Source organism: Harpegnathos saltator, unplaced genomic scaffold (genome assembly GCF_003227715.2).
Source record: "Harpegnathos saltator strain DR-91 unplaced genomic scaffold, Hsal_v8.6 scaffold1, whole genome shotgun sequence".
Lineage (NCBI taxonomy): Eukaryota > Metazoa > Arthropoda > Insecta > Hymenoptera > Formicidae > Harpegnathos > Harpegnathos saltator.
Genome location: NW_020229872.1, coordinates 1202684 through 1226285, shown reverse-complemented (window position 1 = coordinate 1226285; position 23602 = coordinate 1202684). Strand labels below are relative to the sequence as shown.

Sequence of the window (23602 nt, the reverse complement as noted above, 5' to 3'; positions counted from 1 at the left end):
TGTGTGTGTGTGTGTGTATATTTGTTCCCGCTCTTCCTTCCAGGTGCGAATTATTTACAATACGTGTCTTTACAATGCAGTCACGACGATCATGTAAACTACGAGATAAAAAAGGATATTTTACAGACACATCGAATTGGACGCATATTTGGGCGTTAATCGTACTCTATCTGATTCCAACTGCCGTTGCTCTTACATGAACGCACAACGTTGCTCCATCCTAAAAATCAAGAAGCACCGTTTGAAAGGAGGTAACAACCTTCGTCCAGGATACAATCCCGGTGCGTCGAGTTGACTTTCGCTATTAAATACGTGCCTCACACACCGGAACAAAAGCTTCAGGCAAGCCTTTCTGTTCATCTTCTCGTAGTTTTCACAGGCACGAAGTTCGTATCTTTACAATGTCTCAATTCGAAAGTCCTAGAAACACCTAGTAAGTTCTTTTGAGCGGATGCTCGGCGAAGTAGTCCTTCTTGCTGTATATGAGATTGGCGATGTCCTGGAACAGCCTGTCGCCGTTACTCCAGCTGCCCTTTAGGATCTCGTCCGTGAGCATGGTTACTCTCCCCAAGCAGAATATCGCGAAGCTGTTGGCCACGTGTCGCTCTTGTTCGGCGTTCCTCAGGCCGATGCAGTAGGCTCGGGAGGTACGTGAGAGAACGGATATTAGAGCGAACGTCCTCGTCGCCAGGTCGCTCAGCCGGCCCAGCTCCATTTGCTGGTCGGATATGTCCTGGCCGTGGCGTTCCAGCAAGAGAATCGCGACGTCCGCCAGCTTGCTGATGCAGGTGTCTAATATGGGGTCAGTTGGCGCCAACGACGGATGCATGTGCTCGGCGCCTCCGACTTTCCGGACGGGGGTGTAACCAAACATCCACTTGACGATATATTTAGGATACATGAAGGGGTTTCGCAGCTTGTGTATGTGCTTGTACATGTTTTTACCGGTATGCTGGAGACCCAACAACGACACGTACACGTTGGAATCGATGTTGTAACTGTCGTAGAGCGTGTACGATAACGCGTCCTCGAGGATTTGCATGTAGGGGTTCCCCCGGATGTAACTTTGCGCCCCGATAACGTGCAGGCCTTCGTGGATGCAAGCGATGCACTCGTTCGCGCAGTACACCTCCACCATGGCTTTCTCCAGCGCGCAGTCCTGCTTGTCGAAAGTGTCCATCATGCCGGTGGTCATGTAGAGAATGCTCTCCATTCCGTACAGCCTGGTGGCGATCTTGCCTATTGCCTGCTGAATCAGCTCGTACTCGTGCAGATCTCGGTCCAAGTGTTTCCTCTGCAATATGTTCTTGACCAGCAGCTTTATGAAATTTTTCAAGATACCAATCGTCTGTGGAGCGATCTGCCTGTTGCCCGGTGCTATCAAGTCGATTAGCACATCCATTCCGGATCCTATCTTGCCGAGGAGGTTCTCCTTAGGAACCTTGATGTCGTTGAAGGTGATCGTACTTATCGAAGTACCCTGTTGCCCGACCAAAATGCTGACATCCCGCACAGTGATTCGAACGTTACTTTCCACCAGAAACACAGACAAGACGTTATCTACGGCGGTAGACGCCCGGCCGAGGCCGCACTGGGCGAAGATGATGAAGAGATTGGCGTCTTGTCCGTTCGTCACGAAGGTCTTCTCGCCGCTCAGCAGCCAATGCATGTTGTCATCCAAAGATACGGCTCTGGTCTCGATGTTTTGCGGGTTGAAGCCATTGGCTTCGGTGAAGCACACCGTGGGCACCACCTCGCCGCTCACTATCCTCGGCAAGTACTTGGCCTTCTGTGCGTCCGAGCCCAACATGTTGATCAGCTGAATCGGCATGATGTAATTCTTCACGAAGTACGAGCCTAACCAGGGCAAGCTGCTGAGCACCTCCAGCAGCTTCGCCAATTCCGTATGATTCAGGTTCAAGCCATTGTAATCTTCGCTCACGTACGCCCGGAAGAGACCCAGATTCTTCAGCTCAGAGAGTATCTCGTTCCGCTCGATATCCTCTGGGTTCGCCAGACATTCGGATATGCAGTTCTCGATCGGCTTCAGCCACTCGAAGAACTCATTGTATCTGTCCTTGGTTTGCGGCTCAGGGTAGTACATGAATTCGTGGTCAAGCGCGCCTAGAAACAGGTTCTTCGCGAACGGCTGCCGCTGCGGCTGCTTCTTCAGGGCCTCCGGCAGCCGCTTAGGCTCCAGGTTCAGACTTCCAACCGAAAATGTCTCGGGTATTTGATTCGCGGTGCTTTGCGTGTGCCGCACTACCGTCCGGTACTTGCACGAGACTTGCCACAGTTGTTTCTGACAGAACAATCGACGAGCCAGCATCATTGTCACGCTGGGCAGAACAATTCGTCAACAACAACTTCACACAGAACCTGAACACAGACCTGAGCAGTGAAGAACGGCACGCGGAGAGCTTGTGTGTATCACATGTATCATGTATGTGGTCTGTTCTTTTCAGCTGCACTGCGGAACTAGTGCAATAAGTTAGAATGAGACAACTATATTTCTTCTCACTTTAACTTATTGCACCAGTTTAGTAGTGCAGCTAAAAAGAACAGACCACTAGTGTCTCGCACGAGGGAGATCTGCTCTTTTGCACTTGCGCTCTCTGCACCGAAGACGCAGAAGTATCGATGGCAGTATCGATAAATTATCGATAGTTGGCAGTATCGATAACAATCGATTTGTTTTGAAGAAATTTTTCAGAGTTGCATAGTTCGATAGTACTCGTCGAGTCACGTAAAATGGCGCATTCTTCCTTCCATTGAAAATGCCCCGAGGTAATTGTCTCTCAGTTTTACAGCGATACCTCGAAGAAATCAGGATTTTGTGAGCTCTCATACCTAACAGTACCTGTAAAATTACATAAAATGGCCCGTGAATTACGTAAAAATCGAATTTTTCTTCCCACCGAAAGTGACCGTAATAATTGATTTTTAGCATTTACTTATATAGATGTCTATTTTTAGGCACTTCCGGTGGAGGGAAAAATATAAAGATAATGTCATCTTCTGTAATTCAACAAATATAATTGAACGCGATTCTGAAGATTCATAAGAACGTTTGGTTCAGATTTCAATTAAATTTTATGGAAGTCGGTAAGTTGTGGCTCGTGTCTTGGCTAAAATCAATTTTTTAACAAAGATACGGATCGCAACTTACCGACTGCCATAAAATGCAGCCAAGCTAAATCAGGTGTTTTCCTTAGAATTGCATGCCATAGTAATTATATTATTATGTATGTTATGTTAAATTTATTTATATTAAATTCAGAATGTTCTTCAGGATGTGTGTTTATTGTCGAGATATATTAAGTTTAACGAGAATTGGTTAGGTTAGGTTAGGTTAGGAGAACTGGTGTCTATTCGATATTTAAATTGATCTTTCAGTTAAGCTTTTACGTCGAAATTTAATTTTATCAGAAATATGACATATGCATTTTAAGGACAAAACTTTCTTCAGAAATTTCTTATTTATTGAGTGGCGAGTATAATACACATCGTTACATCGTTTTGCTTCAACAATCAGACAGCAGCTTCGCTTCGCGCTCCGTCTGTTTTTACAATTTTTTCGATATTCACGATATTTCCCCGCGGTTTGTAACCTCTGCAACGTCATGCAAGAGATGTAATCAGACGATAACTAAATGAACATTTTCTTCTCATCTTTTTATATCAATAGCTTACATATGCATTAACGTTTCGTCTCACAAGTGAACGTAAGAAAGATCGTTAAAAGATCTTTATAGATCTCGAAGGGCGAGATCTCGCTGAATCAGGAAGTGGCAGAAGAGATTCAAGTAACTTGGAAATTCTAAATATGTCAATTATCCTGAATATTCTTAAATATCCTCCAACAGTTTTAACCTCCCGAATTTTTTCCGGATATAATTCCTTCCTGTAATTTTCTAAGTATTCCAAGCTTTCTCATCTCATTCGCATCATTTAATTCGATTCAATTAGAAATATCCGTACACGTTTTTAATTCAATCGTTTCTCGTTCAAAGGAATAGGATGCAGTTGGGAGGATGCGCTGGAAGGAATCGCTGCTGTTGATACTGCTGTCGCTCGCGTTCGCCTCACGCGGATGCGATTTCGGCAAGCGCAGAATGCACACGCATCGAAAAAGCAACGGCGACGGCGACAGGTGCACTTGCGCAATCCCAACAATCCGCTACATTTCCTCGGCGGAATCGAACCGTACGGTCGATCCTCACTGCGAGTGCGACTCCTCCACCTTCGTAGTGATGCGGAAGATACCATATGGCGGCCTCGAGAATAATGGAGGCGGCATTATTCACGTGGACTTAATGTCCGCATGCATCAGATGTAGCATGTGCTCGGCCGTGGCCGACGAGGTCGGTACTGCGACGCGAAAATCGATTGTTATACATTTTTACGCTTATTATCATATTGTGCCTTCGATATTCATCGATATGCAACAGATGTAGATGTGAGCTCGTGTTTATGAAACAATATTCGACAGTATGCGGCTGACCTTCAGCGAGCGAATTCGTTTTCGAGTAATTGTTAGACGTTAAATACGACAGGTTTCTCATTAGACGGCAAGTATGTTCGCAGGAAGAATTAAACCATCTTGCAAACGAGTGTACATTGGACGGAAATTAACTGAGATTATGCGGATATTATGTGAATTTTGTCGCACAAATTGCAATTGCGAGTCGTATGAATAACGATCGAGTCAGGTCGACACAGTAGTTAATGAAACTGAGATATAATTGTATGTGTGATATAGATGTTTCTTTTTCAGTTGTTGAAAAGTTCATTCGACTGCATTAATTAGCGCATACTCTATCTCCGTTTGAAGAATTAAATAAATCGGACGAATTAAAGCTTAAGCTTGTTTTACGCGGACTAGAGATTTAAGAAACATTTAGGATTTTACTGACGAAATTCGAGCAGCTGATTTGCTTCGATGGATCCTTCTTTTCATTAATTACTACAAATATATGCACCTGGTTTTTGCAGATTAGCGAAACTCTATTCGAGATTCACGATACGATGGCACCGGGCGACTGGCTGACCGACGCGCAAGCCGTTCTCCTCTTGAGAAGCATCTGCGATCAGTCCTTCCGACAGTATCGTATCCTTTTAGCGTGACTTTCTTTACACGGGATGCGCTTACGAGTACAGCCATGCTTACATAATTCTCTCGTAGCTACGGCCTGCGAGAGATCGACGACGAGAGATTTATTTCCGACCCGTTGCCCGGCGACAGGCTTGTCACCTCGTCCGCTGATGGATTGTGGGAAAAGAGGTGAGACCAACGGGTGTGCACTGAGAAAAAATTGTATTAAAATTAAATAAATATTTGTTCGAATATGACTGTGAATACACTTATTTAAATTAAGCAATTATTTTCTAAAATTCAAGAAAAAAGTTTACATTCAGAACCTCCGTATTTCATTTTAGAAATTAGTCGCTTAATTTGAATAAATATATTCACAGTCGCATTCGAACAAATATTTGTTTAATTTTAATATAATTTTTTCTCAGTGTGTGTGTATGTGTGTATGTGTTTACAACAAGTTTATCATAAAATATTTATCGAAGACACATTTATTATACGATTTATTATATCTTTGCAAGGCGATCACTGCAGTTCATAAGATCCTCGCTTACAAAATGCCGAAGGAGTATTAAATCTTCTTGTTAAAAAAAAGGGGGGAGACATATTTATTACACGATTTTATTACATCTTTGCAAGGCGATTATTGCAGCTCATAAGGTCCTCGATTACAAAATGCCGAAGGAGAATCAAATCAGCCTTCTTGTTAAAAAAAAGGGAAAGGGAATTCGAAAACATTTTGTCAGATTTCTGCAGACTACCACATCGCCTTGCAAGATGAATCTTCCCCGAAACTAATTCGCGGTGCTCTAATTACGACGTTTCTGGTAGCTTGAGAAGCATGTGCCACGAATATCTCGACGAGATACAAGAGCTTCAACTCTACAGAAAGTGGATGGAATGGTGCGAGGACGACGAGCACTTGTCCAGCCTGGAAGATGTCCTTTGCAGGTAAACTCCTGTTCCCCGATCGAATTCGTCCTTCGTCGAAACTTCGACCGTCTCGTTCCTTCTCAACCGAAATCGCGAGAGATTCACTGTAGTGTTACATATTTGTCGCAGGAACGAGATCAGCAGCTTGCGAGATTGCAGAGGAATGGGCAATGTGTACAAACAGTACGTGCCTACAAAGGACTACAGCGCTTACGTCAAGGTCCTGGCAGAGTCTCACAATTGCGGCTAACTGTGATCTTGACCTTACGAAAGACGTCATATTAATCTGATTTCTTATTCTTTATTATTTATTGTAGCGATTATTGATTATTATTATCATCATATAAGCGCAATCATATTAATATTATTATTTATATAAATTATATTGCATATTATTATTATTACGACATCTCATTACCATAATTTATTACTATACTTTATTGTTATCATTCGACAGCATCTCATTATTTAAATTAATTTAATTTATTATTATACACACACATATACATACTTATCGGTTACACGGCTCTGGTAAACCTCGTTCGCGACGAGTCGAAATCCACCGCGAAAGTCGCGACGACGGTTACGCGACGTGTGTGTGTAACGAGCCGACGAACCACACGGAAGCGTAAATATTGTGTCGCAAGCAGCCAAGGTCGCGATTGCGTTAATGTATACATTCGATGTCAGGATTCGTGAAACAGCCACAACAACGAACGACCGAGCGTTTAATTGCGGAACGGGAAGAGGTCCTGTGCGGCGGCCTCGGTGTTCAAGGTCCTGTCGCCCGGCTTGACCTTCCGTCTGGACAAGTCCGAGAGGGAGGCCCGGCCGGCCCTCTTGGACCGTCGTCGCACTTGGAAACGCGAGGGGTCGGCCCTCGAGTTCTTCGGTCTCTCCGGACTGTCGTCGGACTGGCCCTTCGCGAAGCCGACGAAAGCCACCTGGTGCGCTTGCTTTCGCAACGCGGCTAGGTAAGCTGGGTCGCTCTTGCCTGCCGCGTGTTCAACAGGAGAGACGTGATCCTCGCGAGGATCGGGGCGAGGATTCGTACGAGGATCCACCCGGTGATGTCGGTCGCGAACGGGTGATGGACGGTGATGATGATGGTGGTGCTGATGGAAGTGAAGGTGCGATATAAGGTGGTGCTGGCGGATGCTGCGCACGATTGTCTCCCTCATCTGCCTGCGCTTGTTCCACATCCGCTCGAGGATGCCGAAGGTGAGCGCCATGAGGAGGCCCGCCGTAAGGACGAAGAAGGCCGAGTAGACGTCGGCGAGCCGCGCGCTGTTGAAGGTCGTCAGCACCGCGCAGTGCGGCATCGGCGGCAGCATCTGTTGCGCTATCCTGTCCAGGACGCCGTGCTCGTATATGCGCAGTATGCTGCGAACAATACGCGGAAGCGTGCAGGACTGTTATTGTAAATATTATTTTGCCGTCGCAATACAGCTAGTTGTTGAGGGAAGAACAAGTATAAAATTGACCGACGAAGGCCGACAGCCAATTTTGGCGCGGAAGTCGTTCTAATTAAAATTAGCACAAAATTCTATATATATATATATTTCATGTAAATCATGTGAAATCGTCCATGTTAATGTTATTTTTAATGTTTGCGGCAGCTCATGATTTTTAGTGGAACTGTTGTTTTGCTTCTTGCTTTCCTTCCATTTAAGATTATTTTCTTTTTTTTCTTTTCGTGAATTTTTCTTTTTTTCTTTCTATGAGTATAAATTATGTTTAATCACACCATCTAGAGACAAGATTTATATATGAGTTATTAGGAGGAAATCAACTGTTGCTTCTTCTTATTTTCAATAAGTTCCTACGTTCGTCATTCCATGTACGCACTTGAGGTTGATGATTTTCTTGTACGGGCAACTGTTGGCCATAGGAAGAGCGACTAACGTGAAGGTTTGCGGCAACGACAACTCCTTCAGGGTACATCGCTCCTGTATCAGGGTGGTCTCAAGGGCGCGTCGCGCCAGAGTCGCGCTCACGAAGAATCCGTAGCGACTATGAACAGCTTTCATGAGGCCGGTCGTCGTCTCCAGGCGAGACTCGCGGCTGTTGAACGCCTTTATGTACAGTTGACGCAGATGACTGTCGTTTACGTTCTGAAAGAAATACGCGAACATAACATAAGTAACCTTCAGGGAGAGATCAACTTTTTTCCTTCTTCCAGTGCACGGCTGCAGATTTGCTAAACTAGTTGCAACAGCGAATCTGTTCTTTCTTGTCGGTCATTATAGATTTTGGTCCGCCGGACGCTTGTTCGACGACACGAAAGACGTGGAAGCTACAAAATGCGGTGAGATATGACGGTGAGAATGATAAAACGATAAATGACGAGAATTTCTCGTACTCTTATGTACTCGTCGTCGGCGACGCTGTAGCCCAGCCTGAAGTTATTAAAGAGCAGGTCGGTGATCGATTTGATCCCACTGGCCTGCACCGACAATATGGACGTAATGAATCCGGCGTAGGCGTTGTACATGACGAGCGTGAACATCAGATTGAACAGCATCAGGGTCTTGCCGGACGGAGTTCGCGGTATCCACGGTGACCCTGCAAGTTGCATCTCACGATCTAGCTGAACAGTCATGAAATTAAAGTATTCACCGCAACTCGATTTGCATACTTCGGAGACAATTCCTCAGAGATTTTTAAGTCTCTCGCGTTATTATTAATATAAAAAATTATTTGAAATTTGAAAATAATGAAATTGACAAGTCAGACCTTGTCTTCTCGCGAAAGCACGTCTGTTTTCTTAGGATTCTGTTTTTATTAATAAATAAGATCAATTGAGACTTGTGACCACAGCAACGCGGACGTAAAGCTCGCGAAAGTACAACGTCCTTTCCAACATCGTTTCATTGTTACTAGAAAACAATAAGATTAATTCAGGCTTATGATCGACTACGTGCAGTTGCGTTTGCTCGCACTCTTTGGGGCAATCTTTGGGAATCGTTGCAAGCGATTAGTAGACGTTTAGCGTTAATGGGTATTTAGTCCGAGAGGTAACGAGCGACCCGCGATTTTAATTAACGAGCGCAAGAGAAACCTTGCATGCACATGATACTGATGCACCAGAGCGCGGCCTCCCCGATACCGACGTGCTTCTCGTCCTCGTTGTGCAGCACCGTCTTGGCGGCGTAAATCACCGTCGCCATCGCGATCAGCAGCATGAGGTACGTCGCGGCGACACAGCCGAGGAGTCGGTTGTTGAACGGCTGCAGGAATATGTCCCTCATCGTGCCGGACTCCAGCGGATGATAATAGATGTTCCTCCTGTGCACGCAGAATATTCGGTGAACCGCGAAAACGCATATTTCGCTAGGATATCCTAATATTCGTGAATATTAATCTTTAGAGGACTGGCTTTTTTCCTTTAAAATTTGCAATTTTTTTCGCGGAAAATTTATATATATATATATATATATATGTGCGTAATCATCATGTCGCGTAGAGTTTTCGAATTTGTTAGTGGCTCCTATAGGAACCACCGCGGTCCAGAACGGGATGGCTAAAATAAAAAATCTTCAAAAGAGGACACAACAACCGTACAAAGAGGACAAACAAACGTACGTTGCATAAAAATCTACAAGGAAGGATGGGACATGAGATGGGTTGAGTAGGCAGTTGCTCGATCGGTTCATTGATTTGTCACAGAAGGGCCGGTATTCATAGTCAGGTCTTATATTTAAGACCGTCTTAAGTTCACTTTCAGATATTCAATAGCCAATAAAATAATTTGTACAGCATCTGAAGGTGAACTTAAGACGGTCTTAAATATAAAATCCGACTATGAATACCGGCCAAGGTGGTTCTTACTGACATGTAACGTATCAGAGGGTGACTGAACGCCATCTCCCCTAGACGCTCCTCGCTGATGGTGATGTAGCCCAGACCAATGTCGACGGTACCCGAGACGACGTCGCCGAGAAGGTGGCTCCATACTTTGTTGGTTAATATACCGAGCTTCTCGTACGGCACCAATTCGATGCTGCGGAGAGATCGAGAGAGATTCAAAGAGAGAGGGGGAAGAGGAGAGGTTTTTCTATGCGGATTCAATTTTAGAAATTTCGTTTCGGAATACGTCCGCCGGCATTATCGTTCTTAAGATATTTGCTGATCAAGGATCACAACATCTTATAAAATCGAGAGTCTTGGATTTAATAGACAAAAAATGCGCACTAGTCTCGGATACGTAGAAAGTTGTGAAAATAATGAATAACGCGGGTAATGACAAAATTATTACAACAACAAGTGTACATTGTATCGAGAGATACAAATAAATTTATCTTAGAGTGGGAACAATGATTCTTCCAGAAAGATATCCACAACTACGCAGCGTTCGCAAACTTCCAAGTTCCAAGAAGACAGTCCAAGAGCACAGGTTCGGTGAAGATCAGTTATACCTAGCGTTCACATTATTGGCGATGAAAGAGGCCAAATCTAAAAGCGGCGCGATGTCATTTGCTTCCGCCTCTATGAGGTCCGTTTGCCCATCGTTAGTGCCGTTCAACACGCCGAAGACTATGGGAAGGCCGTTGAAGTCGTCTCTCAGTTTCACGCTGACCGGCAGCTTGAGGGTGTGAGCTCCCGGATTCCAGAAGCCGAGGTACCGTGTGACGAGACTCGTGTTGTCGGAGTTGCGTATCTTGTACGTGTGTACCATGTAAAAAGACACCGTGCGGTTCTCCAAGATAACATAGCTCAGATTGCTCGTGGCATTTTCGGCGCTGCGTCGCTCTGGCGGCCCCAGGAACACGAAGCGATTACCGTAACGCCGAAAAGATAGACACGTCCTGAGAAAATCATTTAATCGTTGTAATATTGCACCGGTCGACGCTGTTGATGTATTCACAATATTCGTGAACAAAGAAACGATATTGCGAAATAAATTGGTGCTAAAGGCAACTTGCGTTTTATTCATACATCTCTTGCGAGAGAAGGGAACAACGAAAGATAAACTGTAAAAAATGTACAGTTTGCAGGATCGTTCCCTGGACAAAAATGCAAAGGATAATTTCTATCATCTCTTTATAATTATTTACAGCATACAATAGCCCGAAAAGTTCTAACACTAAAATCCTGAAAAATATAGCAGCCTGATCCGATTTTTTTTCAAAGTATATGTAGAAAATAGAAAATAGAAGAATTGTGTGAATTCTTTTTTTAATTTTTTTGTTTTAAGACAAATCGGGAAATAAAGATTTGTAAGAAAGTTTTAGTGAGTACAAGATAAGAACGTTGAAAATTGGTAACTCACTTGTTTAAATATTTCTGTGCATATTTCCAAGCTGTTGCGTCATTTTCCAATGGCGAAGTGGCGACGACCACGTCGCTGTCGATGCCGATATTCAAATCCCGAAGAACTGTGTCAATGATGGAGTCGGAGTCTCTGGTAGTCACCAGAAACCAGGAGACGTAATAGTTAAATAACAACTTTTGGGAAGCCTGTTGAGACATAATCGTTAACCGATGACGATTACATTGACTTTACTTTGGCATTCGTGAGTAAAAAGAAATTGGACCATAAGTGAAAAATTAAAATCCCATAGCTATTGAATATCGAATTATTAAATGTACAAATATAGAATTCTTTTCTTAAAATTTGCAATTTTTTTACTTTTTCCTGTATAGATAGAATTAATACATTGTCTTCCTCGATGCTTTAAGTTATGTTTTAAGAATAAACATTGCGACAAGTTTTTCAAATTTGCTCTTTGTATATTCAACAAACTATAATATTTGATGTCTTCTTTCTCTCTCTCTCTTTCGCTACTAATTACTGCATTCTGTAGAGTGATTTGCACATTTATATATTTTGTCTGTATGTAGAAATTTAAATTATACAAATTTAAATTTAAATATTTAAATTATATATTTAAGTAAATATATTTAAATAAAGTCATCGAGCTACATAAACGGAATCTGTTAAATTAAACAGCAAAAAATAACTGTAAGTAAGGAGATAAGTTGATAACAATAGCATATGTGTTGAGTATACACCGAAAAAAAATTTTAAAGCCCATATGTATGCTTCCGCAGTTCATCTAAGCTATGGATGTATAAATTTGCAAAAATTCCATGACATTTAAGAAGCTAACAAAGTCGCACACGCGGCTTCAATATTAGTTTTAGAAAAAGAAATAGATTATATATTTTACAAGGTTACCCTCCGAACAACGGTTGAGTTGTCGTAAAACAATACAAAAGTTCGTGAAAATAATATAGTAGTCGGGTCCGAGGTTATGAGTTTAAGTATGAATGCGATAATAAATGCTGTAATTAATTTATAGAGTTCATCAGAACTTCTTGGCAGAAAGAACGCGGACAAAGAGCGGAGATATGATCAGAATTATCAATGCTTTATATCGCAAGATCGTTTAATAATATTGCCTCGTATAGAATTAAGTGAGCCACAGAAAATTCGTTTCATCATAGCTACATGTATTAATATTATTGTCCGAGTTGATTAGCATTATTACGCACTTAGGAATTATCTCGCTCGGAAATTGAAGTCCTCCATTTCTATGACGCGATACACTCGTGTCCAACACGATTTATAATGTTTACAAGATTACAGACATACGTGAAAAAAATCGGGGGAGCATTGCAGGTGATATTTTGCGGTGATAAAAAAGTCTTGGATCGATCGAAACAATTGATTTCCCTATCTCTCTTCTTTTCCTTTTTTTTTTAGAAAACGCGCATCGTCGCGTGTCCTCGCGATCCTCAATTTCGGCGAATTGCTATCGGGCAGTTTGTATTCCTAACGCTGAAAAATCATACCATTTGAATAACGTTATCGGGTGACGTCAGATTAAGTTCGTCCAGCAGTACGATCGATCCGACACGGTGCGTCCGGACGATGAGCGATTCTGGTATATTTGGGTTCATCGCTGATTGCAACGACACGCTGATACCTTTCTCACCTAGGCACTCAATCAACGGCCGGGCGTAATTAAGCGCGCAATCTGTATTCATTTCCAATAGATTATCATCGGGTCGGTCTCGAAAAATTCGATGCGACTTTCCGCGTACTTATGCGATTACGTAAAATTATACATGCGAAAAAGATTTGTAGAAAGGCCTTTCACGTGTCTCCTCAAATTCTTTTGATGTTTTACTAATTCGCAAAAAAAAAGTAAAATTTAATAAAATAATGCGTATTTCATTTTTCAAAGCACTTGGACAGGTCCGAAAATTACCTGACGCAAGCAACTTTACATATTATTTGGTTTGTAAATTTTTAGCAGCTTTGCAGACAATGATACTCACTGAACGGACTGACGTTACCGAAGAGGACCACTTGGGTCCAGAGTCGCCATTCCGCATACTCCAATATCAATTGCAGCGTCAATGGTGACGGCAAAATGCAGGTCTTGGCGGGCACGTGGAACGCCAGTAACACCATTAGGGTTGGGTAATGTCCAAACATTACTTTATCACATGTAACCGACGACATCATCATATCTCCTAACTTGAGAGAACAGTCACCAAGGGTATGAATGTTATCAACGAGTTTTAAAAATTATGTCAAATTACACAGACGCCGAGCGTTATAAAGCAGTATAAATATTTTTATATAAACATATAGCACCTCACACACACACACACACTACAAAGCAAAATAAAAGCAAAACATATGTTGAAATTTGTAAAAAATCGACTCATTGGAGTATGTAACATCTTTAATTCACTCATTATATTTTCCGGAAATAAATGTGCATGCATGTTCTTATCAAGATGATAATATAAAATCTAATTGTTAGTCATCAAGGTCACTGGTGATTTATGGCATTGCAACTGCATATGTATTAATATATGTAATAATTATGCACCAATCGATTATTTTACGGAATATTTCAAAATATCTTTTTTTACAAGAAACATCAGTTACATATTATATAATATTAAAATTATTATATATATTTTATTTTAAATACATCAAAATCTTTGTAATGTCAAGAAACCGAACTGCTGAATGATAAACCCAGCGTGGACGATTTTAATCGATTAAAAGAAATTAAGTAGAAATATATTTCTGTGAAAATTTCATCGGAAAATTCATCCCGCTCGTAAGTAGTTCCTTCCTTATGTTGCTTGCGACAAGTGATAAGATAACGGCTCATCGCGAATCACCATTAATACTACTGATATTATTTCGACATTAAGATCGAACTAAGTTACGTTGGCTAAGTCTCGTTCTATTAACGAACAATCGCCAGAACGCAAGCTTCGCGTGTGACTACGATGACGGTGGAGGGTCAACATATTCGTCGAAGTTCATCACATTCTTAATTTATCGCTCGCACGGCCTGTCGATATATCAATGTCGACAATGCGGTGAACTTTCGACGATGAGAAGAAGAAAAGGTTGACGTTGACGGGCACAACGATGGAAGGAACGAAAATAACAGGCAGTCATGTTACTCACTGCCACTATCGATCGTTTCTTCGCAAGGCAGTCTTCTCGATGCGATGTGAAGATTCCACCAGGTTCCACCGATCTCCGGTTTGTTTTCACACGGCCGACTGCCGACGGTTTCAACATGGCAAGCCGTTTCGGCTCGTCGTTGATGTCACCGAAGATAGAGATCGGGACAGATCCTTATCTGGAGGCAAATTAATCGTGCATGAAGTGCGTACTCGCGCATTGTGGTTATTAATCTAATGGCTCCGTAGGGGGAAATGAGAACAAAGTAGAAATGTGTGGATAAATGATCCCAAACTGAGCCGAACACGCTGCCCAACGAACATTCTATTAATATTTCCAAGCCAGATACCGGAGATTGCTCGTGAAAAAAATAGGTTTCTTTCTTGTATAGAAATTTACTTGATGATTTTCGCTCTCTCTTTTCTTCTCTTTCGTCATCGGTATGTGAGCGTAAATTTTCTTTAATATAACTTGACTTTTTCAATGGATACGCGTTGTCTCGAACAAAGAAATGTATCGAAATGTAAAAGTAGGGAAAATTCTCTTGAAAAATTTTTAATACCAAAATCTGAATACTGAGACAATTCTTTGAAATACAATTTTATCGGGATATTGAAATTTTCTCGTAAATTCTTGTAAACTTTTAAATTCTGAATTATTATTGTTACTATTGTTATTATTTTATTAATCTTTATTTTTCTGAATTTTCGAGCGAGATCTCACTCGAAGCGATAATAAAAATATTTCCACTTGGTACTATTGTAAGAATAAATGAAATAATATCACTTGAAGATTCGAAGCGAAAGAATTCACTCTATATGAATTAAAATATTAAAAAGTCACTCGACTTGGAATGACTCTGTTGTGAATCTACTTTCTGAAAACAGTTTCAGTCAAAGAAGGCCTGAGAGCAATATCAGTGACTCGTGTTGCTTAAGCACTATAATCCAAACATGAATTTCACGAAACGATCATATTTTTCAACGCCTTCAGCGTGCAAGCGTGTTCCTCATATGCCGAATTATATTAATTTACTGTATCATGCACATGGTACATTAATGGCGGTGCAATGCGCTGACGATGCGGTTTACGGAAGCGCGCCAAACCTCGGCCGAAAAAGAAAACGTCGATGCAGTCGACGTAATTCGAACGTGCCGTGAATACCGGTTAAAATTTCAGGAACAAGAGCTCTTTCCATTTCCGTCAGATAAAATCGTCTTGCGCATAAATCGGTACGATATTCTTTCACGGGACAGTCGCTTCTCCTTTTAACAATTAACATTATATACAACAGACGTCTTGTATCTTGATATTTCGTTTGAGTTTTTTTTTTACTGTTTGGTTCGAAGTATTTCCAGTCTGCATTTCGTTTGCAGAAAAGATAATTGTTTACACGTTACATAAAATCTGTAAGAAAATACTATAATTCAGTGATTATACACTTAAATATATATTAATATATAAATAACAGCTCTAAAACATCAAGTGTTATAAAAAAAGAAGAAAAAGAGGAAGAAGAAGAAAAAGAAGAAAAGGAAGAAGAAGAAGAAGAAGAAGAAGAAGAGGAAGAAGAAAAAAAAGAAGAAAGAAGAGAAAAAGTAAGAATGTTAAAAAGAATAATTTATAATTGCTATACAATTAATTATATGAACATTGATTCTTGATGCGCAATTGCGGCAAACTTTTTGTCTCATTCTAATTAAAAAATTAAGCCAAAAAGCAAGTAAAATACCAAGCTGTCACTACTACCTGTGTCTCTCATAGCTATTTTTAAATATTATTTTTTTTCGATTAACATCTTTGCTATCAGCAACATGTGTAATATATCAAAATTTTGAAATTTATTGTGATATATTTATATAATCCAACAGGATCATCCAACAGATAAAAGGTTAATATACGAATATTTGCTACCAGTGTCACACGTATACGTGTGACACTGGAACTTTTTATAACTAGTTGGATTATATAAATATAATGTAATATAATAATAACGTTCTCTTTTATGTACACATAAACAAACCAAAAATTTATTTTACACAATCACATAAAATAGATAAGGTGGAATGTCGGAAGAGTTTCTTGTACAAAACACATAATAACGATCTCGTAAATTAATATTTATGAGGAAACGAATGCATACAACAGGAAATGTTTAGTAACTTTCAATTGAGTGAACGATGAAGCACCGTTATCGATAAGAGCAAGAATATTCTTGTATAATATATAATGGATAGTATAATATATATATATATATATATATATAAAGTGAATTTTAAAATTGATTCGAGCAATTTCCTGTTAAATTTAATATTTTCAAGAGGAAAAAAGTGGCGATCGTCTGCGGTTCTGTTACACAGGCGGTGCAAAACTGAATTCGATTTCCGATTCAACGGACAAGGTGAGCACGGACATGACACCCAACGTTTGGGATTCGAATTTTGAAATACACGACGAGGAAGATTTGCGAAGGAAGCATCATCTTCGGCTCACTTCGGCGACCATAGACAAGAGAAAATGCGAGCAGTACGAACATAAAACTCGTAAAAAAGTTGAAAAATGGTTGGGCTTCGAGTTCAAGTGGTTGAATATTGTGATGTTAACTATTCTTCATTTAGGTACACTCTACAGCTTGTTCACTATAAACATGATTGGAAACATCACGACGTTCTTCTGGAGTGAGTATCCCCTGGAAAACACTCCGAATTTAAATAATTCACTTCTTAATTAATTTATCCCTTCAAAGCATATCTGAATGAAGGATAAAGAGACTTCAATTTCTTGAAAATATTCTTCTTCGCTCGGAGCGATAAAAATGGATTCTTTTTTCACTTAAGAGGACACTCACTTTTCTGTTCAAACTTCTCACTTGTAAATGCAACTTTTTTGTAATTTTTACAAAAACAAACGCGTTTAAACTAATTTGGTTAAAATTTTATCGCACGTTCATGAAGGACGTCGACGTTATATGTGGAGGATTGTTGGAACCGACGGCGACCGTTGATTGGAAGTCGATCGATTGAGCTTACGCAATTGAAACGAAACTTTCGATAAAGACTGATTGACAACAGGCAAGCTCGAGGTCTTCGTTTGCACGATTCCTGTTTTGTTACAAGCGTCGCGTCAATAATACAGCAGCGGCTGGCACGTGCCGTTGAAATAATTCATTCTACGTAGTACGAGAAGCATTTGGTTTCAGTATAGAAATCATTCTAGAAATAACAAACCTAAGCATGGCCTGATGTTTGTCAAAAACTAAAAAAAGAATGTGAAAGAAAAGAATAAAAAATATTACTAATTTATTAATTTCCGTGCATATTTTATGTTCTTTCAATGTCTCTTTAAATTATTTGCACTTATATGTAATACTTATGATTGTACTATTCGACAGCCTTGATTCTACCCTTATTGCTTGTTCTTGTAAATAAAAAAATAGTGTTAAAAAATAGTAGACAAAAGAGTGTTAGTAAAATAAACAAGTTAACAACATTTTGAAATGACAGAATCAATCATTACTATATTGTATGGCTATCGAGAAGTGCAAACGCACACAACAAGAAACACACTTACATGATATTATTTAATCTGATTATTGAATTCGCTTAAAGCGGTCTTCCTGGGTGCAGTGCAAGGGATTGGTGTCACCGCTGGTGTTCATCGTCTTTGGACGCATCGCGCTTACAAAGCAAAATTACCTCTTCGATATCTACTTCTCATTTTTTACACCATAGCTGGCCAGGTAGGAAAATTATCGCTTAATTTATCATCACTAAGGTAGGAAAATATGAGGAGAAAAATCTTCTTGTACGACGTTCTCCTTTCTCAGAACAAGATTAGCGATTGGGTACGAGATCATCGGGTGCATCACAAATACACAGACACGGACGCGGATCCGCACAATAGCAATCGCGGCTTCTTCTTCTCCCACATGGGTTGGCTGATGATAAAAAAGCATCCGGAGGTGATCCAGAAAGGTCGTCAGACGGACATGAGCGATATCCTGGAGGATCCTGTAGTCATATTCGGTGATAAGTAAGTTCACTAGTGTCTAGTAGACAAAAAGTGAGAAGTGAAGTGAAGAAAAGATAAAATTGTCGATCGCCATCCTAAATTCCGTGTGTGAGAAGTAGCAAGATCCGACTGTTGAATTATCGAACTAAATAATTGATCGAATTAACTACTCAGTTATTTTCCTGACCATCAATCGGTTTCTCGGGTATAGAACATTTTTTCGACGTGCGGTGTCAGTGGAACAAAAAGATCGAACATCAGAAAGATTCGCTGATCTAAATAAAATAAGAAGAAAGGATGAAATATATACAAGAGTCAACTTCTAGTCAAGATCTAATTTACAGATATTTATGTTACATTGCACAGACAGGTGTAAGTCACTTTATTATTGAGACGTTCCGACCACAAGTGTATTGTGGTCATCGTCAGCGGAAATGTCAATTACAGTGAATTAATTAATCAAACAATATATTTAGATTAATTATTTTACTACATACATTCTCTGTCGACAGGTACTTCATGGTACTTAAAATGATCTTTTGCTTTGCGATACCGATAATGGTACCGGTTTACGGGTGGAACGAAACTTGGATCCGAGCAATTAGCATACAGGTGTTCTTTCGTTACGTGTTCGGTCTGAATTGCACATGGAGCGTCAATAGCCTGGCTCACATCTGGGGCTCGAAGCCGTACGACATGTAAGTAATTCGTCTACGTTGGTAAGACGCATTGTTTGAAATGAGCAAGAATTAAAGAGCGAGCTTAAAGCCAAGTGTCCGCAGCAGAACGCTGGCAAGATGCATTTACGTGTGCATTTACTACTGTGAGAGCAAGCGACGAAAGAAGCTTTACACAATTCAGAGATAATTTTTGACACATTGACTGCGGACGTATCACACGTGTAAAGGCTGACTATTGTAAAGGCTTACTATTGTTGATACATTGAAATTGACTCAATGTGGGCTAAGTGTAATTATGAAAAGTGTCAGAACAATTTTCTTCAAGAAACATATTCCTGCATCATTTTAACGTTGCGCAAGATCATTCGCTCCGAAAAATAAATTATTTCTGTTTATCAAGAGCGTGTTTTTCTCAAACAACGTCCGCAGGCAAAGCGTTAAAAGAAGTTACTTTTAACAACAGGTACATCAATCCGACTAACAACAGGCTGGTCTCTTTTCTCTCATGTGGTGAGGGCTGGCACAATTACCATCATGTATTCCCGTGGGACTACAAAGCGGCCGAGTTGGGTGATTATATGCTGAACATAACGACGATGTTTATCGACTTCTGCGCGAAAATGGGCTGGGCGTACGACCTAAAGCAGCCGTCACGAGAGCTCGTGATGTCAGTCGTGATGAAGAGAGGCGACGGCAGTCATCACACGTGGGATCCCATGGCGTACCCCAATAGCGAGATCGAGCAATGAAAGGACTATTCAGTCTCGCGAAGAGGCCACAGAGTCTGCAGGAAAAGTTGGACGTTGAAAGTATCACCACGACTGAGAGAGCGAGAGCTTACAGCAGTTACTCGCAATTTTATGTCATGTGAAAAAATACGTTATGTCATATCCGGAGAAAATGCGAAATTAATGAGTGAGGCACCGATGATCGTGATCACGGTGAAAAATCATTAATCGCAGTAAAGTAATAATAACTGTAATAAGATGTAGTTCATATAAAGTATAAATAAATATATGTAAAAGATTGGTTGTACGGACAAGGGAATCAATAGATGTGTAATGTTATTCTCAAAGCAGAAGATAGTGCATAGTTACCGCCATTTTCCGCGATTTTCTTGATTCAAATAAAATAATCTGTGTAACGCTAATAAGTATTAATAAATGACAAGATAGATAAAATAAAACAACGCAAAAATATTATCGTATTAACTTCATATATATTTCAGACGATGCAATAATTAGATTAACACGACTTTATTTGAAACGTGAAAGATACACACTATTATTACCAAGATTTACCATTATTGACTTTACTAATCTGACGGTTATCTGAAGTGTTAAGAATCGTATTGCAATGGACTTTATGTATATTGTATTTTGTGACATGTACCGCAGATGTAACGAATCACATGTTAATCAATTTAATCACATCACGTATTATATCTACAATCGGACTGCGAGCACTGTAAAGAGTCATAAATTATTCCCTCAACGTTGCGACATAAGTCGTTTTTATCAATCAAGTTTATGAGATGCAACTATCAAAATTAATTTATACAATGGATAAAATACGTAACTTTTTTTGAAGAGTTATATCGCGCGTGCGTGAAGTTATAATATTTCTGATTGAGTGATGGAGATGTATGTAAATTAATTTAAAATAATCACAAATATTGATAATATTAATATTTTTATTGTCAATGACGTATTATTCAGCGAATATTTATAAATTAGTATTTATAAATCAATTTATTAATATAAATAGACTATTTATAAATAGTCAGTATCAGGAGCAAAGGGATAAAGGGATAAATCTATATATTTGACATGACATAGTCTTCGTCAATGTCTGTTATCGTATCACTAGCGTGCCACTATTCATTATTTATAAATTTATATCAACGAGTTACATTTTTTAAAATACAGATAGAATAAAGTATCGTTGTTTTAAATATCATCGAGGGTAACACATCGAAATGTTACGTCGACGTAGCAATTAATAAGTATTAGGAGTACAAATAAGTTTCCACCGTTTTCTATAAAAAATTAGAAATTTATTGTGAAAGAACGATACATTACGTTTTATTCAAAGTATTGTCCATCACTAGCCACTACTTTTTCCCATCTTTCTGGCAGTATTCGGATACCACGTCGGAAGAACTCTTCATCTTTTGAGGCTCTCCACGAATCGACCCAATTTTTAGTATCTTCATATGATGTAAAGCGCTGCTTAAACAGGCCATGTGCCATCGACCGGAACAAGTGATAACCGGAGGGGCAATGTCTGGTGAATACGACGGGTGGGGTAGGACTTCCCAATTAAGTGTTTCCAAATAGGTTTTGGCCGGTTTTGCAACATGTAGCCGAGCGTTGTCATGTAGGAGAATAATTTTGTCGTGTCTGGAGTAGTAATGGGCGCGTTTTTCCTTGAGTGCTCGGCTCAAGGAAATCTCATTAATTGTGTTCGGTAGAGAGCTCCAGTAATGGTTTCGCTCGGTTTGAGCCACTCATAATACACGACACCAAGCTGATCCCACCAAATACACAGCATGAGTTTTTTTCCATGAATATTCGGTTTGGTTGTCGATGTTGAAGCATGGCCAGGTAGTCCCCATGATTTTCTCTTCTTTGGGTTATCGTAGTGGATCCATTTTTCATCACCAGTGACTATAGGATGCAAAAAACCCTTTCTTTTATGCCTGGCAAGCAGTATTTCACACGTGCAAAATCGGCGTTCAACGTCTCTCGGCTTCAGTTCGTATGGAACCCAATTTCCTTGTTGTTGAATCATTCCCAACGATTTTAAACGATGTGAAATTGCTTGTTGAGTCACTTCTAATGTAAGTGCAAGTTCTTCTTGCGTTTGGCACGGATCTTCCTCCAATAATGTTTCCAATTCCGTGTCTTCGTACACTTTCGGCCTTCCACTATGTTCTTTGCCTTCCACGTCAAACTCACCGTTTTTAAACTTTTGAAACCACTCATGACAACTTCTCTCACTTAAAGCAGTCTCACCACATGTTTCTATAAGCAATCGATGCGCCTCAGCTGCAGATTTCTTCAAATTAAAGAAGTAAATCAAAAGTTCCCGCAAATGACGCTTATTCGGCACAAAACTTGACATTTTCGCACGAAAAAAATTGTGATGCTGATACGGAGTCACTAATACTTCAAGGTTATGTTATAGATGTCCAAACTTACGATATTACGTTTTACATCTGATAATTTCAACATAACCTTCTGGTGGGGCCATCTTTTGTCGAACGGCGGAAACTTATTTGTACTCCTAATAATATTTTATAATCAAATTTATGAGCTGCGATTATCAATATTAATATGTATGTAAAATGGTTATGATATATAACTTCCCTCTCGGAAAATTTAATACATTCTGAAGTTAAAATTTTAATATAACGTACGTTTCCTGAATGAATAACGAAAATGCAAAAGAGCTAAATCATCATTCATAATTCACGTTAATATCAATAATATTAACATTTTCACGTAGTCACTATCAGGGTTAGAGGAGCAAACCGATATTTTTACTGAGTATATATGCTGGGTGTTTCAGACTACCCGAGTCACCCGATTTTTTCGTTAACGCGACATTTTAGAGAAAAATATTTCAAACAAAAGTTGTAGAGCTTCAAAGGATCCATTTACTAACGCTATGAATTTGGGAGCCCTGAATTTTATTAATTTGATGATTTTGAAATTTGATCTTGGGATAACCTTGAAAAGTCCAGTCAAAATTGACATAAAAATCTTATATGGATATCCCAATTTTTTATTACATCATCTTTTTCTAATAATTAGTTTGAACAACTTTTGTCTGAAACATTTTTTTATTTACCTAATATTTTTTGAGATATTGAAGGAAAACTTGATAACTTTTTGAATATTTAACTCATGATATCTCGCTAACTATTTGTCAGAAGAAAAAATGATATTGAACCTTTTTGCTCTATTTAGTCTCAAGAATATATTGTTCCAATAGCGCTTTGAATTAGGTTAAGTTGATGATTTTGAAATTTCCAATAGATCCTTTGAAACCCTACAACTTTTGTCTGAAATATTTTTCTCTAAAATATCGCGTTAATGAAAAAGTCAGGTGACCCAAGTGATCTAAAACACCCGGTATATATATATATCAGGTGTAGTAAAAAGAAATCCATTATCTTTGCATGAAATTGAAGGCTTTAATTACCATAGTTAGAATGATCCGATTTAGGTCAAATATGCGCCGTTTTATTCGATAACTTGTTGCCATTTTGAAGGTAATTTCATTATGCCTCTCTCATAGAAGCCCTCGTCCCTATTGGCAAAAAATTGAGACAGTCGATTTTCACAAGTCTCTCTTGAAGCGAATTTTTCACCAGCAAAATTGTTCGCCATGGACAGGAACAGATGGTAATCACTTGGTGCCAGGTTCGGA

General features: G+C 39.7%; 4 protein-coding genes across 6 annotated transcripts; 2 read left to right on the top strand and 2 right to left on the bottom strand.

Annotated features, from left to right (window-relative positions):
- Positions 1–2458, bottom strand: LOC105190425 (acyl-CoA dehydrogenase family member 9, mitochondrial). Its single transcript, XM_025306287.1, has 2 exons — positions 317–2458; positions 1–220 (listed from the first exon to the last, which is right to left on the bottom strand). Exon 1 carries the CDS (start codon positions 2330–2332, stop codon positions 431–433), a length of 1902 nt encoding a protein of 633 aa, XP_025162072.1. The 5' UTR covers positions 2333–2458; the 3' UTR covers positions 1–220; positions 317–430.
- A 287-nt stretch (positions 2459–2745) lies between these two features.
- Positions 2746–6356, top strand: LOC105190427 (uncharacterized). Of its 3 annotated transcripts, none has more exons than XM_011153186.2 (6): positions 2746–2787; positions 4014–4364; positions 4996–5105; positions 5186–5284; positions 5927–6046; positions 6158–6356. In XM_011153186.2, the coding sequence occupies exons 2-6, from the start codon at positions 4035–4037 to the stop codon at positions 6276–6278; spliced, it is 780 nt and encodes a 259-aa protein (XP_011151488.1). In that variant the 5' UTR covers positions 2746–2787; positions 4014–4034; the 3' UTR covers positions 6279–6356. The 3 variants fall into 3 exon arrangements, with proteins under 3 accessions (XP_011151488.1, XP_011151490.1, XP_011151489.1); XM_011153188.2 differs by lacking the exon at positions 2746–2787 and adding an exon at positions 3159–3202; XM_011153187.2 differs by lacking the exon at positions 2746–2787 and adding an exon at positions 3439–3806.
- A 113-nt stretch (positions 6357–6469) lies between these two features.
- Positions 6470–13636, bottom strand: LOC105190428 (uncharacterized). The gene is made up of 9 exons (XM_011153190.3): positions 13316–13636; positions 12827–13011; positions 11301–11488; positions 10447–10836; positions 9864–10031; positions 9090–9316; positions 8391–8593; positions 7877–8142; positions 6470–7411 (listed from the first exon to the last, which is right to left on the bottom strand). The coding sequence occupies exons 1-9, from the start codon at positions 13506–13508 to the stop codon at positions 6757–6759; spliced, it is 2475 nt and encodes an 824-aa protein (XP_011151492.2). The 5' UTR covers positions 13509–13636; the 3' UTR covers positions 6470–6756.
- Positions 13637–16056: 2420 nt separating this feature from the next.
- On the top strand, positions 16057–20364 carry LOC105190429 (acyl-CoA Delta(11) desaturase). Its single transcript, XM_011153191.1, has 6 exons — positions 16057–16073; positions 16836–17152; positions 18083–18213; positions 18301–18506; positions 18998–19183; positions 19629–20364. Exons 2-6 carry the CDS (start codon positions 16888–16890, stop codon positions 19912–19914), a joined length of 1074 nt encoding a protein of 357 aa, XP_011151493.1. The 5' UTR covers positions 16057–16073; positions 16836–16887; the 3' UTR covers positions 19915–20364.
- The last annotated feature ends 3238 nt before the right edge of the window (positions 20365–23602 follow it).